The following is a 12,902-nucleotide window of genomic DNA, read 5'->3' as shown; positions in this document are numbered from 1 at the left end:
CTGAAATAATATAAGCGATCATTTGCTAATAATTAATTCTATGCCCCACTGGGACGAATTACATTGCTTGAGAGGGAAGCAATACAATAACAGTGACAGGTTTCCCTGAACAGTGAAATCTTTTAGCACATATCGCAAAAATGCATCCATAAATCTATTATTTTGTTCTGCATGTGTTGCTATTTTGTCATTGATTTGATCAAACTGTCAATAAACCATGTTTTCCACTATTACATTGTTCATAGTCAAGAGACAGGGTGGCACCATAAAAGTAATGGGGGATTTCTCAGAAAGTGAGCTTTAGCCACATTTTAGATTTCTGGAAAAGAAGTAATCTGAAACAGATTTTCTTTCATGTAAGTTCTGTTGAATTTGACTGAGTTAACTTTCAAGTACTGTATTGGCCCGAATATAAGCCTCACTCTCCCCCCCCCCCCAAATTCTGACCATGAAAAGTTACAAGTGCAGCTTAAATTTGCAGCCTTACAAAAAATGGCTTTTACGATATCGCTGTTGAAACAGACATACGGTAAAATGGAACGGGTGTGAGTGCCTGCAGAATTTAAAGGGAGCAGCTTATATTCGGGCCAATACAGTCATACCTCGGAATAAATACGCTTCAGGATAAGTATTTTTTGGTTGTGCTCCGTGGCAACCCGGAAGTAATGGAGCACGTTACTTCCAGGTTTCGCTGCTCACGCATGTGCAGACGGTCAAAATGACGCCATGCGCATGCGCGGAAGCGGCAAAACGTGACCCGCGCACGAGCAGACGTGTCTTAGGTTCTGTTCAGGATGTGAACGGGGCTCCGGAACAGATCCTGTTCACATCCCGAGATACCACTGTACAGTAAATATTGGAGCCTTATATTTCTAGTTTATGATTCAGATAAAATTTGGAAGTGGAAAATGTCTTCTTGTCAAGTGACCAATCATGGAGCTAGTTTGATGATTTGTCCGAGAGGCTGTTTGCCCCATACCTTTCTGGTGCAGCTTATGGAAAGAGAACCTGACTAAGTCAAAGAGAGGACACGGATGTGCTTGCCACTAAGGACTTGGTTGGCTTAGTGGATCACAGGTTGTTTAACCTCCTCTACAGCCTCTATGCCTTTAGATCTTTGAAAAGCCTCTCATTGTGAGGAAAACCAGGATATTCCAGATTTTTAGCAATGGTGACAATGCACCATTGACTTAGCAGAACAGTAAGAGAAATACAGGTTGCTGGCATTGGTTTGCATTCAGACTGTTGTCTGAGATTAGTTATGGACAGGAGGACAGCCAATAATGAAGCTGAATCCCAATAAGATGAATATTTTGTTGGTGGGTGGTCTAGCAATTTTGGAAGATAATGTTTGGTTAGTCTTGAGGAGGGTTGCACTCCTTCTGAAGGATGAGGTTCCTAAGCCTGGGATGTCATTAGATTTTTACTTTTCTGTGGAGGCCCAAGTTGCCTTGAGGTCACTAGATGACTTTTGTCCACTAGCACTGATGAATCACTATATTCAGGACCAAGATAGCCTAGTCACAGTTATTCATAATGTGCTAACATCCCACTTGGTTTACTGCAACCTGTTGTACAAGGGGCTGTCATTGATGACAGCTTAGAAACTGCAGTTGGTACAAAATCTGTACAGACTGATAATTGGTACCAGGTATATTGAATACAGCTCACCAGTTTGAAAACAACTGTGCTGGTTTCTAATTTACTTCTGGCTGCTGAATGGTTTGGGTATAGGGTATATTAAGTGCTTTCAACACATATCTGACAAGTTTCTATTACAGTATCTTTCTTTGAGACCCTTCTTTGGTCCCCTCAAGTTCAGCTGTGGTTCCCTGACTTTCCTACACTGTCCTCAAGGAGACATCATTTCAGGGCCAGGTGAAGACCTTTTCTATTCACCCATATGTTTTAGCTGTTGGGTTTTTATGCATTGCTTTTAATCTGGCTTGCGTTGTTTCAGTTTTCCACTGCTCTTACTGTGTTTATTATTTTCTCAGGTTGTTTTACTATGTTAAATTTATGCTAGCTGCTCTGAGAGAATATTCTCTGAAGGGTGGGATATGAATTTTCCAAATAAGTAAGTAAGTAAGTAAGTAAGTGTCATGTCATGCAAACAAGCAATGGGATGCCCAAGAGTGAAAACTGGTGTCCTAGTGAGAATAACGAGTCATCTCAATGCAATTGGTAAAAAGATCTCTAGCACTGAGCCCACATGCACAAATAACTTGTCCAACCTTGTTCATAACTGATCCTAAGAGAGCATGTGGGACTCTAGTATTTTTTAAATGGTGATCTGTATCTTTTCAACTGTATCAAATCTTAAGCACCAGCAGAACAGATACTCTCAATAGTCACACTGCCTGCTATTTGATTTAGCATAAAAGGTCTTGGAAGTAGGGGACTTGCTACTGGTAGCAAAACTTAATTTCAGAGAAATGTATGGATAGAACAAAATTAATCGAGATATGACTATCCAACCATGACTCACTGCCCTCAGCCAAGGACGCTACTCAAGGATATATTATCCCCACCAGAATCCTCCCCCCCCCCGTCACGTCTTCTGTAGGATATTATTTTATGTCCAAAGTGTATCTGGTTGTCTATTATTTCCCATGCTTCTATCTGAAATACAGTTGCCCATTGTCCTCGACAACACACTCCTGTTTTCAATTCAGAGCATTCCCTTTTATGTGCTAGAGATGTCTCTTGTTTAATTGGATCACTTTATTTTCTTTTCACAGATCATTTCAGTTTTTTTATGATATTCCCTTTACTTTTTGTAATATAGCTTTGCAGCAGAAATGTTATTGTTCAGGTTGAGACACATTTTCTATTCTAAGTCTATTTTCAGCCACTTGAAACAGTTCCAAAATATTTTTTTTTAAAGTGAAGGCTTTTTTATTTTTTTAATGCTTGGTCTTCAATTCAGAGAGGTATTTGAAGTTACATAAGCCTCCTACACCCAATACTAAAGAAAAACAGTTTTCCCATCAACTAAGTAATCAAATGAATGCTCTTTTCACAATCTGATAATTCTGTAGTTTTGTTTTAAAACTTCAGATATGAAATATGTATTGCATCTGTTAGGGGGAAAGTGACTGGGCTGTTCAGTTCAGAATATTTTTTTAAAAAAAGAATAACCAAGGTTCTTCATATATTAACAACTCATACACAGGAATAAAATTAATGGAGGGCATCTCTGCATAGCACAAATTTCATTAGATTATCAGAATTAGGATTATGCTGAAGACTCCAAACTATATGTTTGAAATAAGTTCAAGCAATCAGTCATCTAACTGTGAACCTGCTGTGCTGCAAATCGACATGGCTGAGGCAATTATCGGGATCTGCCCAGACTTCATGCAGGGCTTACTGCCCAGTCGAAAAAACAAGGTCCAGAGTGTGGCCTGCCATGTGTGTTGGGCCAGTGACATGCTGGGACAGCCCCATGGTTGCCATGGCGTCCATGAGGTCCTGAGCCACCCCAGAGCCAGCTGCCTCAGCATGGATATTGAAGTCTCCCAGAACCAGAAGACTGGGAGTCTTCAACACCACCTCTGAGACCAGCTTTGTCAGCTGAAGCAGAGACTGATGGGCAGCGAAGTGCTAGTACAGGGCAGCAGGGATCCTGCTACAAGTGTTTGTCCTCCAACGTACCGAGTCCAATGGAGAGAGGCATAGTGATAAGATGGATGATGGGGTGGGGAAAACTAGCAGACATATCTCTGCTCTCCCTCACAGCGGCATAGTGCCTGAAATGGGCCAGTATTTCCTGAAGAACCAGGTTTTAGGGCCTAGTTTCCTTCATTTAGGACTCCCACATACATTTGTGTTTAAGGCCGCACTAGTGGATCACAACTGCTTAATTGGTGCCATTTGGGGACTTTCTGTTTGATTATGAGCTGCTATAATCTTATTATATCTGAATGCATTGTAAAACTGTCTTATGGGTCATTTCAAAAGATTAAGTGACAGCCAAGGAGGTCACTCTTTGTGTTTGTCTTATCAAAAGTTTGAGCAAACACAAACTATAAATCCTGGGTCAATAGGCTCACTCTAATCCTCTAAGGTGCTACTGGAAGGATTTTTTAAAATTTTGTTTCGACTACGGCAGACCAACACAGCTACCTGTAACTAGATCTAATCCTCCTCTTTATCTTGTATTTCCACCTTTTTCCATTTCTTAAATAGCTCTCGCATACAGTGACATCGTAAGATGAATGCAAAGCACTCTTTGTGAAATGCCTTTTGTGTGATGCACTAGAGAAGTTTAGTTAGATTTCAATGTATTTCTTTTATATTTATTATTAGCAATATTCATCATTCAGACCATGTGCCTTATTCCTGCTCACATGTGAAACGTTTGTAGATGATTGCTCAGATAAGGCTGTTCTATAATTGGGACCCTGTCGTTGGTCTCTGTCACTCCCAGTCAGTCCATAGCCTCAGCTGATTGCATTAATGTTTCATTTTCTGTGACTCAGTGATGCACCTCTTTGTTCAAAGCAAAAGCTCACTACTTTTGTCCTCAATTATGTTAATTTTTAGATTCATCTTGATTTGCCTTATCTGTTTTCAGATGCAGTCAGTTGAAAATGATACACTGTCAGTGGGAGAGTAGAAAATGCCCCTTTATGCCCTGGAAAGATTCTCAGAGAATTTGAGCATTTTTATAATAATATGAAGTGTTCAACCCCAGCATTTCTGTTCGCTTCCTCTGACTGACATCTTTCACATGAAGAGAAGGAGCACATGCCCACAGGTAGTTTTTTTGTTAATGGCATTCTCTTTGATATTGCAATTAAATCCACTGAAAATTTCTCTCACCTGGCCATATGGCTTAGCTATCCTTCCTTCCCACCATGTTGTCTCTAGTGCTTCAAAAGCCATAAGACCCCTGAAGACCTCACCGGGAAGAGGAAGTGCTTACTCCTCTAGATAGCTTCAGGTGCTATGCATCTTTAGACAGTACCTGAAGTCAGCAAGGGGACAACCTTTCTGAGAAGACTCTGCAACCCCAGCCAGTGATCTCTACTTTAAGAGCTGGCAAAACAAGATTAGAAAGCTTATAAAAAACTGAAAGACAGATCACACTCCAAAAATATGGCAGGGCGTCAGACTTCAGCTTTAGCTGCATTTCTGGTCCCAATTCCATGCCTTCATCCTGAAATGTATATAACCTCTGCCATGAATTAATTCTTGGTTGTAGCCTTCTTTAAATACAAAAAACAAAACAAAACAAAAACAAAAACCAGCCAGCTGCAGCCTTTGGCTGTGGAACTAGTTCTTTGTCACACTGTTCCTGACAGTGTGTGCCAAGCCTGTATGCGCGCGCGCGCGCGCGCACACACACACACACACACACAGACACACAGCCTCCGCCTCCAAAGGAAGTTCACTGTATCCTGCATTATGCCTGGATCACCCTCTTTCCTGTAGTTAACTATTTCTAACTACCCAGTATTTCTTTTTGCAGTGCTTCCAGTAAGCAAATGTATCAGTAATATATTATGGGTAAGAGATACAGAATTACTTATGTTACTATTACATCTTTGAACCTAGGAACTTAAATATCCATATGCACTATGCATATGTGGGTGGGCTTAAAGGATTCTCACTATTTTTTATACATTAGATTTCACCAGTCTGGTTTCCAGATTATTTGGACTAAACTCCCATCAGATCCAGAAAGCTTGGGACATGTCTGAAGCTATATTTTCAACTTCTACAGATTCCATTCCATTCTGTCTACATCTTACCCATACTGGTGGAAAAACACTGCTAGGAATAACTACAAATCTCGGTGCAGTTGATAGGTATAGGTAAAATTATCTGTTTTTTACTCATTTTAAATCCAAATACAGAAACAGACATGCATTCAGCATCTAAACTGTGTTTTGCCATTTCTCAGAAGGAGAATAATTAATATGACCTACACTCTTAATAATGGAAATGTGGTTTCAGACTGCTATACGTTGTCAGATCTGACATCTGAATTTTACATCTGCCACAGGATCAGTGGGTTGCAGTACAGCACGGCACATATACTGGAGATAATAATAATGTCATTTGGCAGTGGTATGGCAAGTTAATTGCATTGCACTATGGTGAAGTGAGGGCGACATTAAGGCTTATCAACACTCGCCCATGTTGAAGGCTCTAGTGTTTTCTTACAGATCACTGCAAACCATGTTAGACATTACCAGAAAAGAGTATTTCAGTTATCCTAGAGAAGCATGTCATATTTTAGCAATGAAACAACTTGCTTAGAAAGAGAAGCATAATGTGTCAACAAGATGGAATTCCACTTTCTACAGGCTAGAGTGCCCACTCAGTAGAAGAAAGCTATACATGATTACTGCCTAGAGCCTGTGGCATAATGCAAGCAACTCAGCATTTAGCAATAATGGAAAACGTCTGTCTCATTTCCATTCCCCTTGAAAAAAAAAGTCACAACATGATGTCCTGAAACAATTCTGCGGTGAGCCAGCTCTTTAATCTCAGCAACGTCCTCCAATGTTACCTTGCCCATAATATTATATTTATAGCACATTTTCTTAAGATTGTGAGTTGGAACAAAATGAATAAGGGATAGAGAATCCAAAGCACAAGGAAAGAGAAATCTCTTTTATTTTACAACTTGAGAATTGATATCCTTGTTATTTGCGCTTTAAAGACTTATAAATGGGCTAAGGAATTCTTGCCCCATGTTTAAACATACTTAAACATTAGCATTACCCCACAGATGACGGTGATGATGTACTATTACTATGACTAATAATAATAATAATAATAATAATAATAATAATAATAAGCTGGGATGGACGAGCTAACTGTTAGGTGGACTGGGTTACTTTTGAAAATTGCTTTTATTCTCTAGATAAGTACTGTAAGCAGATTTGAAGCAAGATTCAAGAAATGGGCCAACAAATGAATTGAACATTCTCACTATTGGGATGGATCCATCTATTTCCAGGCCATGTCATTTTTGCATGTGTTCACTCACAAGTCAAATCCATTCCAATGTTAATCTGTACAAAACCAATTTTTATCCCAACATATATGTGCATTTTATCCTAAAACGTGCATTCTCAATGCATTTGGGTAATTTTCTGATTCAAGAAATATAACACAAGTTCAGAGAAGCATGAAATCTAAAGGATAATTATGTATTCATCGGCACATTTGTCCAGGAGACGTGGATCAGATCAGTTTGCATTTGGAATTCACAAAAATGGAATCACTGTGCATAGAAATATACTTAGATATTGTGTTGGATGTTGACTGCATACAATCCAGAGATGCAATTTTCTCTTATTGCATTGCAGCAGCAGCACCTGCCAGCATCAAGAACACTCCACAGGTCTCCAAAAATCTTTTTCAATCTCTTGTTTTACACTTTCATTCCATAGCAACAAATTAAAATTAGTACTGTGAATACTGATAGGGGTGTGAGCTACACATGTACCTGATAAAATAGCATTTGTAATAGGCAGACCATGTATTCTTCCTTGATACTCAGGACTAACCTTATCAGGAATGGAACTTCTTCCCCTTTGAACAGTAAACATCCTTTTGATATATAGCAAGCAATATGCTAGTCTAGTACAAAACAAGACAAAGGTGCTTTATTTATTGAGCTCTCATGAGCCCTGATTACTCCAGCTTTTTCAGCAGTCAGGCTAGGTGGCACAGAGTGTAACAGCTTCCATATTTTCTTGCTGGTTTCCCGTGTTAAAGACGTCAGTGCTTTACATCTCAGCTATGAAAGCGAGAAAGATTGGTCTGATGAATAGCAATGAAGGCGGAAGAACAATGCGTAATGGTAATCCCTTGGGAAATCAAATTATTGTTTTTATGAGTGAAAATAAAAAGGATTAGCCAACAGCAAAGCCAGGAAATCACTCTCAGGTATGCAGCATGCAAAATATATATTTTCAAAACTAAATCTGAGTCCAAATGAACCTTATAGAGGATACACATTGTCTAATATCATTTCCCTAAATATATATTCAGCAGCTCCACAAGGGTAAAGGGTAACACAATGGGGGGTCACTTAAATAGGGCTATCATACATCCCTTACAACAAAGAACATTATATTAGGAATATGTTTGTTATTCCTGAACACAACACCTGCGTCTAATGGCTCAGTTTGAACTCTAAGGTAAACTGTGGCTTAGCACAAAAGCAGAGAGATTGTGGCTGCTTCGCTTCTCCTAGAGTTCTGCTGCAGAGAGCAAAGCCATGGTTTGTCTCCTTCAGCTTTACCTTGTTCCCAAGCAGCGAATATGAGATGAGCATGTTTGGAATTTCCCACCATTTAAAAGTGACATGCCACACAAACAAATGTTTGCTTATGAGAAAGCCAAGCCCAAGATAAAAACCTTGACATGCTCGTTTTCCATGAACAGAGACTCTGATGCTGAGGAGTACCGTATTTTTCGCACTATAGGACGCACTTTTCCCCCTTCAAAAAAGAAGGGGAAATGTGTGTGCGTCCTATGGAGTGAAGACGCCATAGCCCCGCGACCCTCTCCCGGCTGGACAGGTGACGCGCGGCTATGGCAGGAGCCTCTTTAGCCGTGCGTCACCTCTCCAGCTGGGAGAGCGTGTGAGGGGCTAAAGAAGCCATAGCCCCAGCTGGAGAGGTGACGTGCAACTATGGCAGCAGCCTCTCCGCTGCGCCTTTCCGCTGCTCCCTGACCTGCTCTTTGGGGCTGGTGGTGGGCTTCCCCCGCCAGCCCCAAAGAGCAGGTCGAAAGGAACCTGAAGCCTGAAGAGTGAGAGGGGTCGGTGCACACCGACCCCTCTCGCTCTCGAGGCTTCCAAGGTAGCCGCCTGAACGGCACCTTGTTTTAGAGCGGGAAAACAAGAGGGGGAAAATTCTCCCCCTCTCTGCACAGCGCCTCCTGTCGCTTCGCTGAAGGGGCGCTGGGCAGAGAGGGGGAGAATTTTTTTTCTTGTTCTCCCCCCTCTAAAACAAGGTGCGTCCTATTGTCTGGTGCATCCTATGGTGCGAAAAATACAGTATTCAATAATGCAACCCCACCCATCCTGAAGTGGCAGGATCACCTTCCCCCACTAAATGCTTGGGTTAGGTTTAAGATGTTGGTGACTCCTGAGATCCAGAGCCAAAAGCAGCTATCTAAAGGGTTTGCTGCATAGCCCCATTGTTCTTAGTTGATGAATGGAGGGTGCTGCTGTTTGACAGAACTATTGCTAATGAAACAAGGGAAGAGGCAGAGGCACTCTCTGTTTGGTTTGGACAACATTTATTTAAAACGAGCTTTCATTTGGCACTGTCATGTTATCTGCATTATTCTTCATCGATCTGCTCAAAACACACGGCATCATTTCACTTACTTGACTCTTTCGCACCCTGCCCCTCCCCAGACCTGTTTAAATAGAGTGCTGCTTATAACAAATCCTTTGGCTCCAGAACCTTTACCGTTTTGCTGACTGCTGGGAGTTTTAAAGAGAGTCAAAGCTCTTGGCTTGTCATTTGCACAGCCCCACTCTTCACTGTAACTACTTAGATCAGCAACTTCACAAACCAATTAAAGCAAAGCATTCTGGGACAGACATACTCTACATGACAAAGTGGTCATTTCTGTGCTGCAGCAGTGAATTATTATTATTATTTATTGGGATCTGCTCATTCTGCCACGAAGAGCAGCTCAGAGTCACCAGTGAGACAGAGAAATTCAGATATCCCCCTCCACCCCTCCTCTACTTCACAACCTTAACTGATAGTCATAAAACTATTGGGAGTTTTTCTTACCCCACAGCCCATTCCATTGCTTGGCTCACAAACTATCTTTCTGACTTCTGGTTCAAGAAGCAGACCAGCTCCACATCCTGGGGTAGGACATAGGACGCCACCCATCTGCAGAACACACTCTTCTGCACCATAGCACTGGTAACGATTGTACTGCAAAGGAGAGAAAAAATTGTGCTGCTTTATCAGCATTTAAACATTTCAAACGTACCTTCTACTAATTTATCCAGTTAACCAGAGGCTAAAAAAACACCTTGCTGCATATGAGTGGTAAAGAGTTTCTGAGCCCATCACAAGTAGGATTCGGAGTTCACAGAAGTCCCTTTTTGCCTCTTTCCTGCTAGCTGTGCAGTTTCTGTTTCTGCAGCAGTCCAGAAGCTTTTGCTTCTTTCTTAGATGAACCAGGCTCTGTTCACACATGAGAAGTCAAACCATGGCTTACTGCAAACACACAAATGTGCAGGATCCCACAGTTCTCTGATGCTGTGTTCCCTCTCAGTTCTTTTAGCTCAGCGGCACTGCATGGAAACCAAGCCAAGGTGTGTTGTCTGAACATAGGATCATTGTGAAGCTCTTTCCTCTGTTACTAATACCTGTAATCAAGGTTTGGCTTACTGTACTGTGCAAACTGGGACATGTAGTCCAAACCTTGAAAAACTGTGGTTAATCTTAACTATGGTTAGCTGAAACTACCCAGCTCTGACCCATAGTTTATGAAGCTGGTTTATTTCAACTAACCACAGTTTTGGGTTCAGATGACATGCTAAACTAGAGTTAATCTAAAGTGAAAGTAGAAGCTTCTGATTCCCTCTTTATGGCCACAGCAAAGCAGAAGAGGGAGCTCATAGTTAAGAATTATATCAGAACACAGCCATGCTATTCCTCCTGAACAGAAAGGCTGATAATCACAGCTATCCCAGCTCTGCAATGCCTCCCATGCTTTGACAGAGCAGAAAGAGTATGGTTAAAGGTGGGGAGATAGCGTAAGTCTATCTCAAACACATCTGAAAGTCTGCGCCACACGTGCTGAAGCTAAAGAGCTGCCAAAATTTCTGTTATCATTCTGCACCTGAAGTAAAAAGCTTCCAGTGTGATATAAAGGGCATTGCTGTTTTGTTTTTTTAATTTTCATGTACAAACAATACTTTAAAAAATAATCAATTCTGCTTTTGTAAGTTATAAGCAAGAAAATTGATTTACTGGGTTTGATTTGGAGGGAAAGTTGTATTTTGTCAGGGAATTTCACGTTTTCTACTGGCTCAGTAGAGAAATCATGCCAAATCATTAAACTATTATTGCACTGTCAAGATTTTTTTTTTTTAAATGTGCTACCCAAGGCAACTAAATAGGTGCATCTGAAAAGAGAAGATCCTGCTAAATGCATTCACACGTTTTGCTCTCAAGTGACCGAGCTGTCTCCTGCCTTTGAATCTGAAGTATGTTTTCAAGATACAGTGGTACCTCGGGTTACAGATGCTTCAGGTTACAGATGCTTCAGGTTACAGACTCTGCTAACCCAGAAATAGTACCTCGGGTTAAGAACTTTGCTTCAGGATGAGAACAGAAATCGTGCTCCGGCGGCGCAGCAGCAGCAGGAGGCCCCATTAGCTAAAGTGGTACCTCAGGTTAAGAACAGTTTCAGGTTAAGAACGTACCTCCAGGACAAATTAAGTTCTTAACCCGAGGTACCCCTGTACCTCTTTTTCATTTTGCTCCCTTTTAATTCCTCCCCGCCCCCGCACAAATATTATGTAGTCTTGTCTGAACCAGCGTATCACTGTAAGAAACAGCTGTACTGTTGTGAAATAAGCTACTTTCAAACGGGTTGAATAATTCACGCTTCCAATCATACCTCCTTGCCTTAAAGGGGCATTAAATAATAATTTTTGAGATTGAATGTTCAAAAACAGTCCCATGTAAGCATGCACAGCATGGCAGTTGTTTGTTTGTTTGTTTGTTTGTTTGTTTATCATCATCATCATCCCCCCTTTTCCTCCGGTGGGATTCAAGGCGGCTTACAAATAAAAATAAGAACTGCTGAAAACAGAGACAGGAAATTATTTACAATTGGCACATAACAGTAACACTGGTACTGCTTTGTTAGCAACATAATTATACATAGACACATACATCCTAATCTAATATCTCTTAGGTTGTTCTCCAAAAGAGGCGGGCAGGTCAGCCCCTATCTGCTTGGATTCCAACAGCCTTATATAATAATAATCATAATAATCATAATAATTTATTTATACCCCTCCCATCTGCCTGGGTTTCCCTAGCCACTCTGGGAGGCTCCCAACCAAATATTAAAAACACAATACAGCATTAAACATTTAAAACATCCCTAAACAGGGCTTCCTTCAGATGTCTTTTAAAAGTAAGATAATTGCTTATTGCCTTGACATCTGATGGGAGGGCATTCCACAGGGCAGGCGCCACTACCTGGTTTCCTGTACCCTCACTTCTTGGAGTGAGGGAACAGCCAGAATGCCCTCAGAGCTGGACCTCAGTGTCCGTGCTGAACGATGGGGGTGGAGAAGCTCCTTGAAAGGGAGGGTGGCATTTTGGAATTCCCACATTATAAAAATAAATAAATTATGCAACTGGAAAAAAAATCAGGAGGAAGATTCCACCCCATCTCATTATTTGTTGTGCTTATCTTGTACTTGCAGGAGTTGTGTTTTTGTTTTAATGCAAGGGAGCTTGTAAAATTGTGGCACACCTACCCACCCACCCACCTGTAGTTGAAAATAGTAGATTCCATTCACCACCTCTACATACAACCACATTATTTCCAATTTATTATGCTGCATGTGCAGATCAGGATTTAAATAAAGCAGGGAGGTGTAGACTGAACTGACCATAATTCCCAAATTGGAAAGAAGGGGAGAAACTGGAAAATATCTCTAGATCCTACTCCCTATACATTCAAATAATCAGAAGCAAGATACTTACAAAATGGAAGCAACACAGTCATATCTGTTGTACCACTTCCCCTTTCCCTACACTTCTCTGAATTAACCCATTGACAAACCAATAGGGTAGAAAAGCTCGAAATCCAAAATATCATAAAGCTCACGCACCTGCAAGGATTCCTGAAAGGTCTTCATTTATAAGCTTGAA

At 41.0% G+C, this 12,902-nt stretch overlaps 1 protein-coding gene across 3 annotated transcripts in view; it reads right to left on the bottom strand.

Annotated features, from left to right (window-relative positions):
* PRKN (parkin RBR E3 ubiquitin protein ligase) overlaps positions 1-12,902 on the bottom strand; it is a 638,032-nt gene that overhangs the window by 77,377 nt on the left and 547,753 nt on the right. For all 3 annotated transcript variants that reach the window (XM_079971894.1, XM_079971892.1, XM_079971893.1), the window contains one exon: positions 9,783-9,932. In XM_079971894.1, the coding sequence (XP_079828020.1) occupies positions 9,783-9,932 (150 nt within the window). The remainder of the gene's footprint in view (positions 1-9,782; positions 9,933-12,902) is intronic.

The sequence above is a fragment of the Podarcis cretensis genome, assembly GCF_951804945.1.
Source record: "Podarcis cretensis genome assembly, chromosome: 3".
NCBI classification, from domain to species: Eukaryota; Metazoa; Chordata; class Lepidosauria; order Squamata; family Lacertidae; genus Podarcis; species Podarcis cretensis.
Note: the sequence above shows the minus strand (reverse complement) of the source record. Positions and strands in the feature narration are given on the sequence as shown.